Below are 20,291 nucleotides of genomic sequence, written 5' to 3'. Positions count from 1 at the left end.
AAACATTAAAAAATTTTTTAAGAAAGAAGAGAATAGGGATATTCTCCTACATAACTACAATGCAGTTACCAACTTCATAAATTTACATTGATACAATACTTTAATCTGCTGTCTCTGTATTCCATTTTTGTCAGTTAGCCTAAAAATCAGTTATAACATTTTTCCCCTCCAATACAAAATCCAGTCTGGCATCAGATATTACATTCAGCTGTCATGTCTCTTTATCCTTCTTTTTCATAGCCTTTTTTTTTTTTTGGTCTCTATAACATTGACATTTTAGAGGAATACAGCCCCTTCCCCTTTTATTTTTTAAAATTTATTTATTTATTTACTTTTGGCTGCATTGGGTCTTTGTTGCTGCAGGCGGGCTTTCTCTAGTTGCATCGAACGGGGGCTACTCTTCATTGCAGTGCACGGGCTTCTCATTGTGGTGGCTTCTTTTGTTGCGGAGCACCGGCTTGAGGCGCACGGGCTTCAGTAGTTGTGACTCACGGGCTCTAGAGCACAGGCTCAGTAGTTGTGGCGCACGGGCTTAGTTGCTCCGCGGCAGGTGGGATCTTCCCAGACCAGGGATTGAACCCGTGTTCTCTGCATTGGCAGGTGGATTCTTAACCACTGTGCCACCAGGGAAGTCCCCCGCCTTCCCTTTTTAAATAGAACATTACTTATTTCGTATTTGTCAGAGGTTTAAAGGTGGTTTTCCAAAGTGATAACCAAAGTGTTTCTTTAAAGGAATGCTTGACTATAGAATTTTGCTTTATGTGGGCCTCAGAGTAATATTATAAAACCCTGGCAAGTTATCAAAATAGATAAAATGGGGATATCATTGAAATGGGTGTTTTAACTTTACTGCTGAAGGTTCACATGAATTGAAGAAACTGAATAAAAAATGTATTCTTAGTAGGGCTTCCCTGGTGGCGCAGTGGTTAAGAATCCACCTGCCAATGCAGGGGACATGGGTTCAAGCCCTGGTCCGGGAAGATCCCACATGCCGCAGAGCAACTAAGCCCGTGTGCCACAACTGCAGCCTGCGTGCCTCAACTACTGAAGCCTGTGAGACACAACTACTGAGCCTGCGAGCCACAACTACTGAAGTCCACGCACCTAGAGCCCGTGCTCTTGTGCTCTGCAACAAGAGAAGCCACTGCAATGAGAAGCCTGCGCACTGCAACAAAGAGTAACCACCGCTGGCTGCAACTAGAGAAAGCCCGCACGCAGCAACAAAGACCCAACGCAGCCAAAAATAAATAAATAAATTTATTTTTTTAAAAATGTATCCTTAGTAAACATTGTAAAGTATTTGGAACTGAAACCGAGAAATAAGTTTTAAGTAAAGAGGAAGACAAATGTTTGAGTACTGCTTATGACCTTGGGCAAGCCACTTGACCTCTTTGTAAATGGAAATACTATAGAGTTTTGTTATTGTGGTTCTAAAGATAGCAGTACAGTGAAATTTGCTTGTATTCAAAATTACCCTTTAAACTTTAGACTCACACTCAAGATAGCTTATACTTTCAGATAGAACGAGCATATGAGATCTGATTTGTACTGAGGGAACAGGAGAAATGAATCTCCCATCTCAAGCACACCCTAGGTCATAAGCTCATGAATACAGTGACTGGATGCAGTGGTCTGCACTATTTAAATGATTTCTCCCCTTTTTATACACTCATAAATTAATAGGACTTCAGTGCAATAGTGCCTGCATAATAAGGTTCTTGGAAAGTAATTAAATAATACAACCACCTGTCTTACAGATCGTGTTTTTGTAAAATGAATTTATTCTAATGGATAGATTAATTAAGGAGCAATACCGTTTGTGTTGTGACACAATTAGATAACAAGGTGGGGAACTAGTGATGTGGAAGAGAAGAACCGTAAACAGCACTGCTCTTCTGAGTTATTCTTGTTGTCCTAATAGCAATTTGAAAGACCACAAGAAGGATTATGCTAATGACAGTGCTGAGAAAGGCCAGAGTGAGGTGTGATCAATTGTAGGATTTCCTCAATGATGTTTAAGTTTTATAACATATTCTTATAACTAAAAACATGCCTTTATTATTGATACTCTTAAGGAAAAAAATCATTTTTACTATGACCTGAAATTCCCTTGTCCCCAACCCCTGTTGTGCCATGGAAACAGTTGTCTTTATATGTGATTTTTTGGATAATGCAATGTTTATTTCAGTTCTGTCGTTATTGCAGAGCTGCCTGTATTTGTAAAGAACCTAGCACAGTATCTGACACACTTTTTTTTAAGTTGCTTTAATTAGTGCACATGCGTGAGCATGAGCTCGAGCACTGAGCTCATGTTCAATTTTAGGGAAAAGGCTTGTTTCCATTTCTGTAAGCAAGAGTGTTCTCCCCCACCCCTTTTTCTCCTTATTTTATTAGAAGTAGGGCCCAGAGAATCCCAGTAATAGCACCAGGCCTGGTTGAAAGGTCATGAAAGAAAATTCATATGGATTTTTATGGGGACTTTGAGAGAAGAAAGTTCACTTCTTAGCACCGTCTTTTTCCTTTTCTTTCTTTGCCTCAAAACGCCAAGTGAAATATACAAAGATTTTTTCCTTTTCTACCTTTAACATAAGATGGCTGTTCCTTTTCTAATTCTCACCTCCTACCCCTGTTTGAGTCCCAGTGCTTTTCTGTTATTTTTCTGCCTTTGTTGGTATTCATCTGTCAGTGTTGTTGCAAAGGAAATTCTGACGTTGGTGGATGAACTAGCTGTCCAGTATGATATTTTACAGTTCTGATATGTACATCATTCACTTTAGAGCCTTTAGCAGTGTTTTTAACCTTGCACCATGGTATTGAGCCCAAAACAATTTGGTTTTGTTCAGTTTTTTTCTTTTGCTCTTAAAAACACAATGCGATGGAAAAGACAAAACCTCTGCTCTAACCCCTGCCCCATGAGAATGAGAGGTCAATAGAAATTTCTTTTCTTCATCAGGTTAGAGGGTAAGATATTAGAGGTGAGCATTTTTTTAAAAATCATTGTAGTTAGAGATCCCTCTCTGAATATTAGAGCTGGAAATATAATCACATTTAGCTGTTTTCATATGTATTGTACCACTAGAGTGTTCACAACTACCAATCATCTGTAAAGGAGAGACTAAAAATATTTGAAACTTTCATCAGTTTTCACTTGGAGGCATTAAAGATTTTTTTTAAAAACCCTTGAGGGACTTCCCTGGTGGCGCAGTGGATAGGACTCTGTGCTCCCAATGCGGGGGGCCCGGGATCAGTCCCTGGTCAGGGAGCTAGATCCCACATGCAACTAAGAGTTCACATGCCACAACTAAGCAGCCCACGTGCTGCAACTAAGGAGCCCGCCTGCTGCAACTAAGACCCGGTGCAACCAAATAATAAATTAATTAATTAAAAAAAAAAACCTTGATATTGAAGTTACTATTACTATAGTCCTAACAGAAAAGGCAAAGTTTTAGTTGTTTTGATTACATCTTTTATTCTGAAAATTAACTATCTTAACGGGATTCCAAAGATATAAGTATGTTCTAGTTTGCAAAGCTAGATGATTTTGAACTTGACACCCACCTAGCCAGCCATTTCTTAGGGATTTATGAAGAGTGATGGAAATACTTTTATCACACTGGTAAAATATTTCCATGTAAATACAAAGAGTAGTATTTAATATTACTGATATTACATGCAGTTTTTAAAATTCTGAAATGATTTTAGATACATTGCTGTCCTCCTTTTTGCTTTCTTTTCTTACCTTTTTCTTCATTCCTTTAGATATCAAGATCAGCTAGAAGGTTTTGAAATTGCTTTAAAATTGGTTCCAGCACTCCATTTGGCACTGTTGACTTGGGAAAGTCTCCTTATATGATTCCATCTCCCACTTTTTATCCTTTAAGATTGTCTCTTACGCAGTAGCTTTGTTTTGTCCTCAGAGGAACTGACTGTCATGGCCAGGAATAAATTAAAATCATAGTGATACACAGTAAATCATTCTGTGTCTATACTGAAAATGACTTATGCTTGGTCCACAGTTAATTTTGATTTATTCCACAAGTCTCCTTGAGTATATACAGATGTTCATAATGGAAAAGATTTTGTAGAATAAAGGGAAAGGGAACTCAAGAAAGTGATTATAAATCAAAATTCCATTTCTTATTTTATTGAGACACTTTCAGGAGGTATGCAAAGTCAAAACCATTTTTAGAATAATGTAATTTGCCTCTTGCATTCTCATTCACAAGTCGAGTTTTCCAGAGATTACACAATATGTGATGATGTCACCACTCTGACAGCTGATGGAATGTGTGCTTGTGTATTCTTGTTTTTTGAAAGTTTCTGAGTTTTAATTTATAATACAGTAAATAGCAATAAATATAACCACATTTTAAAAGCTTAATCATTTTTAAGAGTTTAAAGGAGGGACTTCCCTGGTGGTGCAGTGATTAAGAATCTGCCTGCCAATGCAGGGAACACAAGTTCGATCCTTGGTCCAGGAAATTCCCACATGCCACGGAGCAACTAAGCCCATGTGCCACAACTACTGAGCCTGCGTGCTACAACAACTGAAACCCACGTGCCTAAAGCCTGTGCTCCACAACAAGCGAAGCCACCACAGTGAGAAGCCCATGCGCTGCAACAAAGCGTAGCCCCCTCCCTCCGCAACTAGCGAAAGCCCATGCGCAGCAACGAAGACCCAATGCAGCCAAAAAAATAAAAATAAGAAAAATAAAATTAAATAAACTAAAAAAATTAAAAGTTTTAAAACAGAAAGAAAAAATAGTATAAAGGAGTCTTGAGACCAAAAGGTTTGTGAAACACTTCTCTATTGGCATAGTTAAATTGAATTTTCAGACTTGCTCCTTCTCATTTCCTGTTTATTGTAGGGTTGTTTGTTTGTTGGTTAGTTTTTAGGAACCGTACCTATTCTCTTTATACTCTCTCAGGAATAGGACGTGAGTTTTAGTTGTGAGTGGCAGTTCAGGAAGTTGTCTGTAAACAGTTTTTTCATAAAGGTAAAAAGCTGATGTAGAGGACAGAACTTTCTTCTAACAGTACTGCCCAGAATGACTATCTTAAGATATGATGTTCTCATCACTGGAGGGGTTCAAGCATAAATCAGACAACTATTATCAAGAGTATTTTTTTTTCCTTGGCTGCGTCGGGTCTTAGTTGTGGCACTCGGGATCTTCGTTGAGGCACGTGGGATCTTTCATTGTGGCGCACAGTGTCTTCATTGCAGCTCTCGAGCTTCTCTCTAGTTATGGTGTGCGGGTTTTTTCTCTCTAGTTGTGGCGTGCAGGCTCCAGAGTTCATGGGCTCTGTAGTTTGCGGCACGCGGGCTCTCTGGTTGAGGTGCACGAGCTCAGTAGTTGTAGCATGTGGGCTTAGTTGCCCCACGGCATGTGGGATCTTAGTTCCCAGGGATCGAACCCGCGTCCCCTGCATTGGAAGGCGGATTCTTTACCGCTGGACCACCAGGGAAGTCCTTCGAGAGTATTTTTAAAGAAGATTAACAGTTCAGGTAGGAGATGTACTGTAAGGAATCTAATAATATAAGGTCCCTTTAAAAGACACTTAAAATCCTACAGTTTTAGGGCTGAAATCAGTTTGGTTGCATGTGAATCCTAATGCTAATAGAGTGGGGTTCTTGTTAGTTGGTATTGCCTAGTTAAATTCTTTCCTGTTGAATCTCTTAAAAAATTAAAATGAATTACAGAAATGGACCCCTTGATTTGTTAATTCTGTTCATTTCTCCCATATAAAATATGATATAATCAACTTGCTTACCCTTTTTTCATGTGTTTTATTTCAGTTGGTCGCATTATGTTTCAGCTCTTTTCAGATATATGTCCAAAAACTTGCAAAAACTTCCTTTGCTTATGCTCAGGTAAATGAATTATTAAATTATTTCCAATGAGAAGTCCTGGCTTACAGTTTTACCTTGCTTAACAGAGTAGATATTTTCCTTAAAAAGCAATGATCTGTGAAATGAGTTTAGCAAATAAAAAATATTATTTTCACTGATATGATGTTAGGGAAGCATTTCTTAAAGGGAAGAGAGGAGAAAGAAATGGTCTCAGAAATGAAAAAGGAGGTACCACCATATGTAATGAAATTTTTATCCATTGTAGTTTATAAAATAATAGTATATTCAAAACTGACTAATTTTGGTAGAATTTTACAGATTTTAGTACTTTGAACAAATTTAGCATTCCAGATTTCACAAGAAATTTAGGATTAGAAGATAGAGAAGCAGAACATAATGAGATTGTTCTTTGTTACATGTAATTGGATTTATATTTTTAAAAAGTAGAAAAAATAGGGAGGAAAAACATTTATGATGTTACTTATCTCTTACAGTGCCCAACACAAGGGAGGGATTTGACAAAGGATTAATTGGATGGTGCTTTCCATGGAAGGATATGTTTGTAGCTAAACTTTATTTCTTTTTTTTTTCCAGGGGAGAAAGGCCTTGGGAAAACAACTGGGAAGAAGTTATGTTATAAAGGTTCTACATTCCATCGTGTGGTTAAAAACTTTATGATTCAGGGTGGGGACTTCAGTGAAGGTAGAGCTAAAACTTATGTTCTTAGTAACTCTATCAGTTTCTAAAGCATCTCATTATTACTTTTAATTGTAAATATAGTGTCACAGTATGATGTAAATGTTAGGTGGTCAGTGAATAGTTGTTGGATGAATGACTGTTACAGGCCAAGAATGTATAAAAAGCAAAATACTAAGACTTCTTTTTGTTTGTTTTTACGCAGTTTTAATACAGTTACTTGGTGCCAAAGTACTGTTCAATTGTTTTTATTCTTTTAGAATTTTGTTGGTGTGATTGCTGTTTGAAATAAGTGGGTCATGGAGAGAATTTTTAAAATAGTTTTTATTATAATGGGATTGGATTTACAGTTTAAAACTGAGGTTAATTGAGGAGTCTTAGAATTTTTATCATCTGCAGTAATTACTCCTTCAGCAAATTGAAACCATAAAAAGTAATTTATGTGTGTTAGTATATTTTTAGTTTTCATTATTGTTTAATGTAGCTCATTATTTTCAGGTAATGGAAAAGGTGGAGAATCAATTTATGGTGGATATTTTAAAGGTAAGGCTTAATATTTTATGGTCTTTTGTTTCAGTTCTGATATTAAAGCAAGTTTGACCATGTACTTTTAATGAGAAGAGGTTTACTTATAGTTCACTTTTTGCATGAAACTAATGCTGCATGAAAATACTTTATTTGCATGAACTTGGGGATAAATTACATTGTAATATATAACTTAATTGACAAGATTAATTAAGGCTAACTTTATGGTTAAACATGACTTTCAGCATGGAGGTTAGGCAACTATATACATGAAAACTCCTATCTTCCTGCCTAAAACTGTCAACATATTCTTTTGTTTATAGAGAATGTGGTCTTTTGCAAAATGAAAAGGTAAGAGAACGAAGCTCAGTAACACAAACTCCAACTCTGTTCCCTTGCACCCTTCCTAATAAATTTATGGACAGTCTGGGTCAGGTTGTGGCTGGATTTCTTATATTGCTTGAAGACTTGGAAAATTCTGTATACTGTTTCATACATGCATCTGTATCTTCTTTTCTTTTCCCAATGGGTTATTATTTCCACATCAGGGAAAAGAATCTAGTTAATGTTTATTTTCTCTAAACCAAGCAATTTCTTTGAATAAAATTTGGTATTTCTTCCTTTCTCAAAGGTTTGTATGTTTTCTTTTGTATACTAGAGCTATATGATTGTGTTTTTTTCCTACAGTAGTATTTGCATAAATCTAACTATTGCACTTGCCCCAAAAAGCCTTAGAAAAGTCAGTTGTGGAAATTTATAATGGGATCCAATTTTACCAGGTTTTAATGCCATGATAGCTTCAGTGTTATAATAGTCTTTTATATTTCTTTTGGGGGAAAATGGATTACTACTTTTTCAGAAGCCTGTTCCCAAGGTAATCTTTTTTTTTAAAGTTTTCTATGTTTCTGTTTGTTTTAAAGAAAGATTTGTTTGTATGAGTGTTAACAGGAAATTTAAATTAGTTTTCAGGATATTTCTGCTGGAATTAAATCCATCTCTAAGTGATCTTCATGACAGAGTCTTCCCTTTGAGCTAGTAGGAAACAGCTCTTTAGCTGGTTCTATTAGCATGTAACAGTTTGAAACTAATGCTGTAGGCCACTGTAATGTGGTTGTTCCCTGTGGCAGATATTTGTATATCAAAAAATTGTATTTTGCCATTTAAATTTTTGTACTCACAGGACTTGCTTCCTTAGTTTTTGATCCTATTGATTAGAAAGAATCTACATAATTTAATTTAGGCATGTCCCTACAACTTAACTTACTGTAATATTTTGGTTTTTGGTTTCATAGTCTAGCATCAATTGAATTGAGTAATAAATTTACCATATAGAAATTAAGCACATAAGAGGATTTTTAAACTCCCATGTATAGTGCATTATGCAGGTTAATTGGAAATTTGGAGGAAATGAGCTTTACTGTAAAGATTTTTCTAAAATTTTCTTGCTGGTTTTCCCTGAAAGTTAATAGTTTAAACATCATTTAGCCAAAGTATGTTACTACTAAAAGTGACTGTTCTAAGGCTGTTTGTATAAAAGTGTTAAATATATGTTCTTTTTTCTCAAGGCTAAGTAGTAAATAAGTAGCAGTTTTTGTTTTTGTTTTATGCTTTTATTTGATTAGTTAAAAGAACTTTTTTCAAAGTATTCAGTCAAGTATCTGTACTGACCAGAAGAGGAATTTCATCCTTTGCTTTCTATTTATTACTTTGAACATTGCACTTTAAAAGTGACTTATAATTGTAGACTGACAAATTTGTGTTTTCTTCAAACAGATGAAAACTTTATTCTCAAACATGACAGAGCGTTCCTTTTGTCAATGGCAAATCGAGGGAAACATACCAATGGTTCCCAGTTTTTCATGTGAGTAGGCATAATTCAGAGATGAGCTTTTTCTAAACAGAGAAGCGCTGTTCATGAGAAAGATGGTATCGTTAAACCAAGTTTAATGCTAGATTCTGTCAACTTGGGTTTTATTATGTTATAGTAATTGGTAAGCTCTAACAGCCACCTCAGCGGTAAGCATATATCCTGGATTTGAAGAATGGTACTTAAAAGGCGTAACTTAAAGATGTAAATTATTTTCAAAATATGTTGTCATCTTAAGAAAAGAAATTGGCTTTGACTTTTAACAAATTTGGGGGCTCAGATTACCAAATCTGGATTGGAGCATAAACCCTTGATGAACATTTAAAGCTTGTCCATGACTAGGACTGGATGTGCCCTTGGCATGGAAAGCAGTTGGTTTGAGTAAACCATAGTATGGTTGCTTTTTCTCTAACTGTTGTTCTTTGAACCAGTTTGAGAGAGGTGCCATTGTTTTCTGACATTGTATAGAGATAAATGATTTGGTGTTCAGCCAGCATTGTTAACAGTCTTAAACTTTGTGAGATCTCTATGCGTAATTGAATTAACCCAATGTTGCTATCATTTCCACCAAAGTTTATGATATTGTCACTTAGAAAACTTCAGAATGCTGAATTTGATGTTTAAAAAACAAACACCTTTACGTGTACGTGTATACACAACCAAAACCTTACTTATTTCTCATCTGAAAGACTTTTGGCATACTTTTAGTTATATTCTTATCTAAAGCTACTCCAAAACCTATTTTTATTTTAATCCCATGGTATAAGATATGAAAGATAATTGGCTAGCATGGAGTTTAATGCTTTTGATTGGAAGTAAATCTCTGCAGTTATGCTATGTATATTGGAGAAATATTTTTCCATGGTTTGCCAGAAAAAAAATTTTGTCATCTTTCTGAATGGATGAGTATGAATGGCGCTTCCCTGTCTTTAAAGGAGTAAATTATTCATATAAAATAAATCTCACACTTTAAGTTTGTGTGAAAAATAGATTCCAACATGATCTGATAAAGTTCAGATAAGGGGCATTCTGTTCCTAAGAATGTCCTAAAAATGGAAAGCTGATAGAAGATGATAACGCTTGGAGTTGTGCAGGAAAAAAGGAAGGCCTAAAACAGTTATTCCTGTATCTTGTTTTGATCCCATAGAGTATTAGTTATTACCCTACTTTACTAGACTATTTTTCAATTCTTAACCTCCTTGAGGGCCAAAAAAAAAGTAGGGGGAAATATTTTGAAAAACTTGATGTAGAAGCTGTTTACTCTTTGATTGAGGTTTCCCATTTCCATTTTTAAGCTTATCTGAACTGTGAACATGATAAACTAATGATTCATTGGTCAAAAAGCTACCATCTGAGGGCTCTAAAGTTTCTTTTAGATTTCCTTTTTTATATCAGTACATTTAAATTTTTATTTATCAGGTAGCAGCAGCTTCTTCCCATTGTTATATACTAATTAGCTTATTTAGAAAATGTTAGAGTTAAAACCCGTGCACCTACATACATTAGTTAAAATCCAGCATATGAGATTCTCTCTTCAAAAAATTTAGAGTATCTTGTTTTTATGTTATTTACTACTTGCTTAAGCCTTTTCTAGAAATGTTTAGTATCAAATAAAATTAAAGCCGTGTCTGTTTTCTACGTAGCTTAATTTTACATTAGACTATTTTTTGACAAGGAATACCAAATTAAAATTTTAACATCTGTAAATTAGTATTAAATTTTTTAACCTTGTTTTCATAATTAACTGATTGTAGATGGCACTAAAATCACTGTGAACTTGTGATTGAAAGAAAATTTTCTACTTTTAGTTTGACATTTACTTCTGGAAATGAGTTTTCAGTTAAAAGCAATCTTGGAAGTAAACATTTTTGCACTCATTTTTGCAAAAAAATCCTTCTCTCTCGCTTTTTTTTTTTTAAGAAGTTTTTATGCGTGTGCTTTTTTTTATGTGAGCTAAAAGTACCAATTCCTCAGGGGTTGCAGGATAAAATAAAACTAATGTTCACTTTGCTAAACAAAATGTTTCTTTGCTTTTATAGAAGGGATAGGTAAAATGGAGATGGTAGCCCATGAAAGAAATATCTTTGAAAGTCTATGTCTTACAAGCCCAAATTCTTTTGGAATTGGAAGTAGTAGAAAAGTATAATGTACTATCTTCAAATTGTATAGATGACCACAGATAATCGCTCTGAAAGTTGAGGTTCTGAGGGTTGATGGTCACTGAGCTGTCTGAAGGCTTCCCAGGGGTGGCTTCTGTGTTTCATCCTCCTCCCACAGCTCTTCCTGTGGCACCTTGAGCAGCAGTTCTGCAGTCTGAAAAAGAAAGGGTAGTGTGAGAATGGATCATAAAACGCCAAGAACTGCCTTTATAGTTCCAGTTTTATAGGCTTATTAATAAGGACTTTTAACATATCCTTGCAAAATTGTGTTTGTAGTTTATGCTATACATCTGTTACCTTGTAATTCTAAGGAGTAAATTTGATGCAGTTAGTGTGGGTACTTGAGCAAAATGTTCCTCAGGAATTCTTGAGCAGTAACTATTGTGCTCAAGAATAACTATTGTGCTTTGTGCAATAACTATTGTCTTCATTACTTAAAACATTTAAAACCTCCCCTTCCTAAGGCATATACATCATCTTATTAAACATATTTTTGTATATATTGCTTTCTTTGGGTGGAAAAATTATGTGTGTGATAAAAACCAGATTATCTTCTATAAAGCTATTTGTAATTTTTACAGTAACTACTTTTATCTACTACTATATTAGTCGTAGTGATTTTGCTTTTAGGGGCCTAAATAGAAGAAAACTAATTGTTTTTGGAATAGTACTTCTCAAGAAACGTGAAAGAAGTGAAATATGGCACTATCCCCATGAGTCACTGAGGAAGTAATGGTTTGTTCATGCTGAGCTATTTTTGAAGGAATTCAAAGAACTGGGACCAGAGTAGTAACCAGGTTAACTGGGTCCTTGTTATTTATTTTTTAGGCCAAAGACTAGGAAGAAGCCACAGCAGAAGCTATAGGATTACAAAGTTTTAGACTAGAAAAGAATTTAGAGATCCTTTGTTCTATAGATAATGGTGAGTAAGGAAGAAAAGACATATGCAGCCCAGGTTATAGGAGTTTTACTCATAATCCTAAAGAAATTGATAGCTAGAAAGAGAATGCTGCACACTGTAAGCTACGTAGGTTTATTGACCGGTCTGCTCTGAATTTATTTATTTATTTTATTTTATTTTACTTCATTCTACTCTATTTTATTTTTATTTTATTTTATTTTATTTACCTCGCTGCACGGCTTGTAGGATCTTAGTTAGCTCCCTGACCAGGGATTGAACCCGCGTCCTCGGCAGTGAGAGCGGAGTCCTAATCACTGGACCATTGGGGGATTCCCCTGAATTTATTTTAATTTTAGTAAGTTTTAGACACTGCAAGCATTGCTGGAGAATAATATGACACGTAGGAAAGCATTTTTCTTTTCCTTCGGCTGTCAGTCATGACAGTCTGTTAATTCTGACTCTGATTTTCATTGTCTTTATTTTCATTCATCAAAAGGATAAAGAAGATACTGCCTAAAGTAATCATTAAAAAGATTAGTTAGGTGATTTATAGCTTTGTATTAAATAACTATTCTCCTGGGTTAGAGCACTAACCTAGCTATCAGGAAGCCTTGTATCTAGTCTTACTTAACTCTGGGTTAGAGCACTAACCTAGCTATCAGGAAGCCTTGTATCTAGTCTTACTTAACTATATACCTTGAGTTAGTTTTGTTTTTCCTTTTCTGTTTGTAAAGTATCTACCCCACTTTCAAATATAAAGTAAACATTTTGGTGTGAAAATGCAGACATAAAAGGAAGAAAGTGTTTTGTAGGTTGATCCTAAGTTTCTGAATATGTGGAATGATTTATATGTAAATATTGTCTCTCCTAAAGGAAATAGTTGTAATTGCTTAATTTTCATCAGTCTGAAAGGTGCTGCAAAGAAACTCTGGCTCATCTTGCCTAAATTGGCTGCAGTCTCTTCGTCGGCTGCTGTTAGAACATGTTTGAGTGGCGGTTGCTGTCGTCTCCCTTGGCTTAGTCTGTGCAGGCCTCATATCACAACCAGGGAATGAAAAGACCCATAGAGCCTTGGAGAACAGGCTCTGTCGTTGGCCACTGTTAGTGGTCATGATAATTATAAAAATACAAGAAAATAAGATAATGTCGAAAAGTCAAACTTTGAACTTTAAACAAAAAGTGTGTGTTGAATTTTAACAGTCATAAATAGGACTGTGGGAGGAAAACGTAAGTTCTAGGATATATTCTATGTCATTTAAGAATGGCTACTTACCTGAATGGGAGAGAAGTGCTGATCGTTTCAGAGTAGCAGAGCAAGGGAAGTTGAGGGGTGGTTTGGTTTTAAGGGCTTTATAAAGCTATATTGATATTTTTGGGGTAGCAAAAGTAGATTTGGGGTAGAAATCTTTTTCCCTTCACATATTCATGAATTTGTGTGAGAAGAAATGCTAGTAAGTGTTAATAACCTGAGAAGTTCTGGCTTTTTTCCCTACTTTTTTGGGGGTAATACCTTCATATGTTAATTTCAAGATTTTTTCATGAACAGATTTCACGACACTTAACCATAATCCATCGTCTCTGGATATTAAGTGTCATCCCTAACATCCAGTCTTAATATTACTTAGTGTTTGTGTGACATTTGTGTTAGCAACCTGGAAGGAATTTTGTATCTCATGGTGTTTGGTGTGTGTTATGTTCATGTTAGTGCTGAATTTTTTAAAGCTGTTTTATTTTGGTGACTTATGGAACAATAGGTAGAGCACTGTAATGTGGCTTGGTTAGTTTCCGTTGCCCTTACATGAGCTTTGTCACTCTGTACAAATTGGTGCCTCTTACGGGTGTGATAGTTTCAGGAGTTGAAGGGAAAAATTGCATGTTAAAGCCTGCTTAAGACAGAAATAGGTTGTCTTTGTTTCCTTCTCTCATACTACTTTACAGCTAGAATCAGTTTTTTTTTTTACAACATTCATTGGAAACACCACATTATTTAAAACATTTTTTTGACAGTAATTCATGTATCAATGCCTTTATAAGAAATTAAAGCTATTTTTAAATATTTTAAGATTTAATATATCCAAAACCCCTATAAAGAATTTTGTCCACTGTATGTAATACAGGTTTTGGTCTGAATAGTAACAGATATGTTTAAAGTTTAATCGAATTAAAATTGGTCAGACAGTGTATATTCATTGAACAAAAAATTTTCATAATGGAGAAAATCAGATTAGACAGGAAAAGAAAGTACTGTGGCCAAGATTTGACAGCATACTTTTTCTTATACTTATATCTCTCTTGCCTTTTTATCCTTTGAGAAGATCCTTAAAATTCTAGGTATGCTGCCTTATTATTTTATTATTATTATTATTTTCAGTTCCTTAACAACTATAAGAGTGTATGTAATGGCAGTGAACAGAAGCTGCAGTCTAAACATTTGGTCATTAACTGCTGATGGTAATCTGTTTTGATGTGTGACCAAAAAAGCTTTCAAATGTAGAAACATGAAAGGTACTTTAATTGTTTGAAGTGAATTAGTAAAAAAAGTTCCCTGAAATTTTGTTTTAAGTCTCTTAACTCAGTTCTTTCCATTGAAATTTTTGATTTCTACTGCTAGTAACTGCTCCTGGGCATTCAGAGTTTTTACTTATGAATGTATTCAGGATACATTATTCTCTTTTTGAGAAGGATGTTAGTTGATGACTTAGCCAGTTTCTGTGATTTGTAAAGCGATATATAATGTTTTGTTTCTAGCTATTATTCACACTCTGGTGTTACAATATTAGGGACCTGAGCAGATTCCCACTTAAACTACAATGCTTTTCTTAAACATAATTCATCTCTACATACATATCCTATGTGAAAGAAAATTTAGAGCCCTCCTTTTTAAAAAGCTTTCTTGCTTTGCATAAAACTTGAAAGTATTTAATTTCAAAGTTATATTGATATTAAAACATAGATTCAGTCTTGTCTTAAAAGTGTATTACAATTTATTTCTTGCCATTTTTGTGTAAAATTTACAGAAAGAGTGTTACACCGTGCGCTCCAAAGGTAATGTCTCATTACTCTAAGGCTCTCTCTTTTTCTTTCTTTGCCTTTATCTCTTTAATCCTGTTGTTATGTGCATTGAACCATTTTAAGAAAAAAAACTTTCTGCTTGATCTGTGGCAGGAGTACATGTAAAACAAGTGTGTTTTATTGTTCATGGTTAATCCTGGGAAGTATAATTTTAATTTCAGTGGCTTGTTACCACCTAGTTCCCACACATCTTGGGGGGTGGGTTATATTGTATATAATGGTTTAGATCTCATTTCAGTACAGAACTGTTAATTTCTGTATAAGGCCGAAAGCTGCTTTGATAATGGTAAATATATATATGTAGATTGTTTTTTGGAGTAACAGTGATACTTTTCAGTTTCTAAGATTTACAAGGTTTAAATGTGCATATATTTTTGAAGCAGATTCATAGGTGAGGGAAACTAGAAAATCAGTGTTTGAGTGACAGGAGAAAATGGAAATGTGAAAATATTGAAAGCTTTTCTAATTTGAAATGTTCTTGTGGTTGTTTCTCCTTTAGGTATGTTTTCATAAGCATGTATAAACTTACATATTTATGATAGTCTCTGGCCTTAAGGTCTTAACTTACTGAGCATATGTTACCACTGCCTGGGTCTTTACAGCTGTATAGTTTTGAAACATCAGTGCAATTAAGAGTTGGTGGGATGAGATCTCTTTGCCCATTTTAGTAGAATTGAAGGGCTTGGACCGAGCATATCATTTCCCCCTGCCCATCAGCCCAGTGCCAGCAAGCTTGCTTTACATTGGAATTTCTACTCTTAGAGTGTGGGCTGAGAACCCCAGGGGGCTTTTGTTAAGATACTTTCAGTATTCTTATTATGTAGTCTAACCCAACTAAAGCATAAATTTGTACTTCTGCATCCTGAATTGCAGATGCAAGTAATGGACTTAATTATTCCCACCAGTTTAGGCACAGTCGGCCAATTGATATTTGTCCTTGAAAGAATTGCTCTTGTCTTCATTTGTTTTCTTCACTACTGCACTAAAGGACCAAGTTTGTCTTCAGTTTTCATTTGAATTAAAAACAAAACTTGAGCCTGTCCATAAAGGTTCTATCCTCAAATTGAGTTTCAAGTATTATGTTGCTGCATCACTGCAGTTAGCTCAGATGTTTTAATCTCACTATTTGCTCCAAAGGTTTGCTCTAAGGTGGTTTTCATAGCACTCCTGTTAGCCAGGATGCAAATTGAATTGGGTTGTTTGTGTTTTAAGACTATCTGTAGGCTTTTCCCCATTACCAGAATATCTGAGAATTGTGAGAGAAAGGTCCAAGGAAGAGGAATATATCTAATCAATAAATCATTGTTTTCACTACTGCATGTTTGAGACTGATCCCTTATATTGTAGAACATTTTTACCTTTAAAATTTCTACCTCTTTCCATCTTTCATACAGTGGAATCACTGTCTAGCGTATGTACTAACTTCTTACTATGTTTACTGTGCTTGGTAAAGTTTTTTAATTATGGGAAGCACAATTCTATCTTAAAGTTCTTGTCCAAGGTAATTTCGGGATGCTAGTTTCATGATTTAAGCATCAGTGACTCACCAGTTTGCAAGATTTTCTTCTTTCTTTCTTCTGCCTGTTTTTATTCGTTTTTATTGTTACATTGGCTTAAACTACCACTTCTCAATCTTCTAAGGAAAATTTGAGACTAGTGGTTTTAAAACTCAAGATTCCCTTTAAAATTCTGGCACTTCTTGAGTTGATATTTTAATTTTTTAAAACTAAATTCGGTAGTGCTTTTACAGAACTGAATATTCTTAATGTAAGTATAAGTGTTACATTTCCTGGTAGAATGATTTTTAGCATTGTTGTGAAGGTTAAAATTGTGTTTTACTGACTTAACGTTTCATAGAATTGCCTTAAAATGAGTATAAAAACTGGTAAGGGAGCTTCTAGTACAATTGACTGCCTTAACATGGCCTGATAATCCAGTGACCTTTCTCTCAAATATTATTTCTCTTTCTTATAAACTAAGATGTTTGTGATAGATACTTCTGAGTCTAGTTATCTGCTTTTGAATTTTTTCCCACTGTAATTCACATAGTCTGAAGATCTGTGAAAGTGTTATGGGAAAACTAGCTTGGGTTCAAAACATCTTAACCAAATATACCCCATAAGACTTCCCAAGAGTGACTGCCAGTTTGTGACTATAGAAGCAGCCGGTTGGGTGTTTTCTGGGCCATGGAAATTTGAAGTGTCTATAATGTCATGATTACTTAGTTTGCTGTCAGAGTGTTAGCAGATTGAAGGTTTGCTCCCTACTGCATTTTCAGAGTTGCTGTGAGTGGCAGAGGGTCACCTTAGGTGAAGGAAGAGGGGCAGGAAGTTCTGAAAACAGGACTCCTGAGGCCTACCTCCATCTGCCTGCCTAAACGATGCAGACTGACTCAGTATGAAAAATAATGAATAGAAAAATCCATTTAAGTATGTGGGGCAAGTGTTAAGTGTTGATCACACTTCTTTCCATAAGCAAATGGCTAGGTGTTTTTTATTCTTGTTTAATTATCTTGATAAATTTTGAGTTTGTTGTTGTTGTCATTGTTTTGGATTTGAGAATAACTTTAATTTTAATGTATATTTATGCTGTGTATTTCAAACCTATATCACATATATGTATACATATATAGTCTTCATGTTGGAGAGAGATATGAGTTTGTAATTCATTATAATCTTGAGGGTTTTTTTAAATCAGTAAAATGACTACTGTTGCTGTTTTTAAGCTTATTAAGTTCAGGTGTGTATCATGTTTAACTTTTTCCCCTATCTTTTTATCTTTACCTCTTTGTCCTCTACATGCTGTGATTTAAACCCTTCTGCTCTGTTCACCTGAACACCTGGTTTTTGCCATCTTCTTTATGTTGATGTTTGTTACACAGTACCACAAAACCTGCTCCACACCTGGATGGGTAAGAGTTATGTTCTTTTTATCTTGGAGAGGTGTTTGGGTGGCCAGTTCAAGACAGATTAGACCATGGGTGAACCCTCAAGGGGGCGCTCTTGATCTCTGGGTTAATCTCCTAGCCGAGCTCTTCCTAAGGATCACAGGGTGCAGTAGTCTTGAGACCTCTCATGTCACTGAAGGGGTCTTTGCGTGGGCTCATGGGTGAACTTCTCAGGCATGCGCTCTTGAGTGACCCTGTAAGGATGGTGTCTGAGTATCAAGTGCAATCTGATTGTTATCAGACTCTTTACTATAAAATAGTTAAGAACCATTGTTTTTAAGGCAGAAAACTAAGGCCCAGTTTGAGATTTTTTTTTTTTTCCTTTTATGAAGCAGAAGTTCTAATTCCCTTCTAGTTGCTTCATACATCAAACACTTCGCTCTTATTTTCAGGTCTGTGGATATGTCATTGATAACAGTTGTCTTGATTACTGCTCATGGCTTAATTATCGTCAAAACAATTTTTTCTTGAATTTGTATTGCAACAGGGTGCATGTTGTCTTTGGACTAGTTATTTCCGGTTTTGAAGTAATCGAACAAATTGAAAATCTGAAAACTGATGCTGCAAGTAGACCTTATGCAGATGTGCGAGTTATTGACTGTGGGGTGCTTGCCACGAAGTCAACAAAAGACGGTAAGAGTGTTTTGGGGGTAGAGGGAGCTAGGATGCAGGTAACACATGTTGAAGACTGTAACTTAAAGATACCTCCTAGATTTCAGTAGTGGAAGAAACTCCTACGAGTAGTATAGCAATAGCCCTGATGCCTCTATATCATACCCTGTATCCAACCCATCAGGGAATCTTTTCAAATCTGACCTTTTCTTTTTACTTCCCCTGCTGTCAGCGTGGTCCAAACCCAGGTATCTTTTACAAGATAGCAATAGCCTCATTACTGTTCACTTTGCCTCTGTCCTTGCTCCTCTGTAATCTTTTCTCAGCAATGATAGCTTCCTGACTGGTCTCCTTGCTTACACTCTTGGCCCTCTACAGTCCTCAGCAGCAACCAGAGCCATCTTCTCCAAGGGCTCCCTCTCCATCAGCCAAAGCTAAAGTCTTTACAGTGGTCTGTAAGGGATTCGGGCTTTCTACTGTTTCTCTGATCTCTCTTTCCCCTCATTCATTGTCTTGCCAGCACGTTGACCTTTATTCAGACATGTCAAGCGCTCAGGGACTTTGTGCTGGCTGTTCCTTCTCTCTGGAATACTCTTCGTTCAGATAACTGCATGACCCCCTCCCTCACTTCCTTCAGGCTTCTGCTCAAATGTTATCTTAAATTACCTCGACTTTCCCTGTTCCCTTTACCCTGCCTTTACTTTCCCCTTCTTTTAGCATTTATCATTTGTCATATTATGTAGTTGCTTATTTTCTTCTCTGACCCAACTAGAATATATACTTCATGAGGGTTTTGTTACCTTACAATCTCACCAGCAAATTGTATTATCAACTTGAAAAAAAAAGTTTATTTAAATTTTGTTTTTACGTAAAATAGATAGCTAGTGGGAAGCAGCCACATAGCACAGGGAGATCAGCTCAAGGGGTGGGATAGGGAGGGTGGGAGGGAGGGAGATGCAAGAGGGAAGAGATATGGGGACATATGTATATGTATAACTGATTCACTTTGTTATAAAGCAGAAACTGACACACCATTCATTGTAAAGCAATTACATTCTAATAAAGATGTTAAAAAATATTAAAACTAAAAAAAGAATAAATAAATTTTGTTTTTAGTTTTCTTTATACAAAACATGTTTTACAATACTTGATAATCACATTTTTTACTCTGAAACATAGGCACTGAAATCCAGTACTAATATTTTTGTTAATATTTCTTAAAAGTTTTTGAGAAAAAAAGGAAGAAACCAACTCATTCAGAAGTCTCGGATTCCTCTTCCAATTCCTCTTCCTCTTCAGAATCATCCTCAGAAAGTGAAATTGAACATGAGAGAAGCAGAAGAAGGAAACATAAGAGGAGGCCAAAAGTTAAACATTCTAAAAAGAGACGAAAGGAAGCAAGCAGTTCAGAAGAGCCAAGGAATAAACATATAATAAGCCCAAAAGGGTAAGTGTGAAACACCAAGGTGGTCTTACCTAAGAAACAAACACCCTGGAATGGGGAAAGTATGTGTGATTCTGTAAACTTAGCTTTGTTACCTATTGTTGAAAAGGATAGCATTTTGTGGACTTCAAATTGAAATCTAGCAAATCAAGGGTAGCACAGATGTTTCATATAAAACATTTACGCGTTTGCAGGTGAGAAAAGAAAAAAGGATCAT

At 35.6% G+C, this 20,291-nt stretch overlaps 1 protein-coding gene across 12 annotated transcripts in view; it reads left to right on the top strand.

Moving 5' to 3' along the window:
* NKTR (natural killer cell triggering receptor) overlaps positions 1 to 20,291 on the top strand; it is a 46,244-nt gene that overhangs the window by 8,877 nt on the left and 17,076 nt on the right. For 5 of the 12 annotated variants that reach the window (XM_029243812.1, XM_029243808.1, XM_029243807.1 and 2 more), the window contains exons 3-10: positions 5,798 to 5,872; positions 6,446 to 6,553; positions 7,046 to 7,090; positions 8,846 to 8,933; positions 15,021 to 15,044; positions 17,953 to 17,982; positions 18,506 to 18,651; positions 19,855 to 20,077. In XM_029243812.1, coding sequence (XP_029099645.1) covers positions 5,798 to 5,872; positions 6,446 to 6,553; positions 7,046 to 7,090; positions 8,846 to 8,933; positions 15,021 to 15,044; positions 17,953 to 17,982; positions 18,506 to 18,651; positions 19,855 to 20,077 — 739 coding nt within the window. Of the gene's footprint in view, positions 1 to 5,797; positions 5,873 to 6,445; positions 6,554 to 7,045; positions 7,091 to 7,395; positions 7,690 to 8,845; positions 8,934 to 15,016; positions 15,045 to 17,952; positions 17,983 to 18,505; positions 18,652 to 19,854; positions 20,078 to 20,291 lie in introns of those variants that run through there. The other 7 variants (XM_029243810.1, XM_029243809.1, XM_029243806.1 and 4 more) reach the window with 5 other exon arrangements.

The sequence above is a fragment of the Monodon monoceros genome, unplaced genomic scaffold, assembly GCF_005190385.1.
Source record: "Monodon monoceros isolate NGI ecotype Baffin Bay Population unplaced genomic scaffold, NGI_Narwhal_1 Super_Scaffold_3, whole genome shotgun sequence".
Classification (NCBI taxonomy): domain Eukaryota; kingdom Metazoa; phylum Chordata; class Mammalia; order Artiodactyla; family Monodontidae; genus Monodon; species Monodon monoceros.
This window is presented reverse-complemented; position numbering and strand designations above follow the sequence as displayed.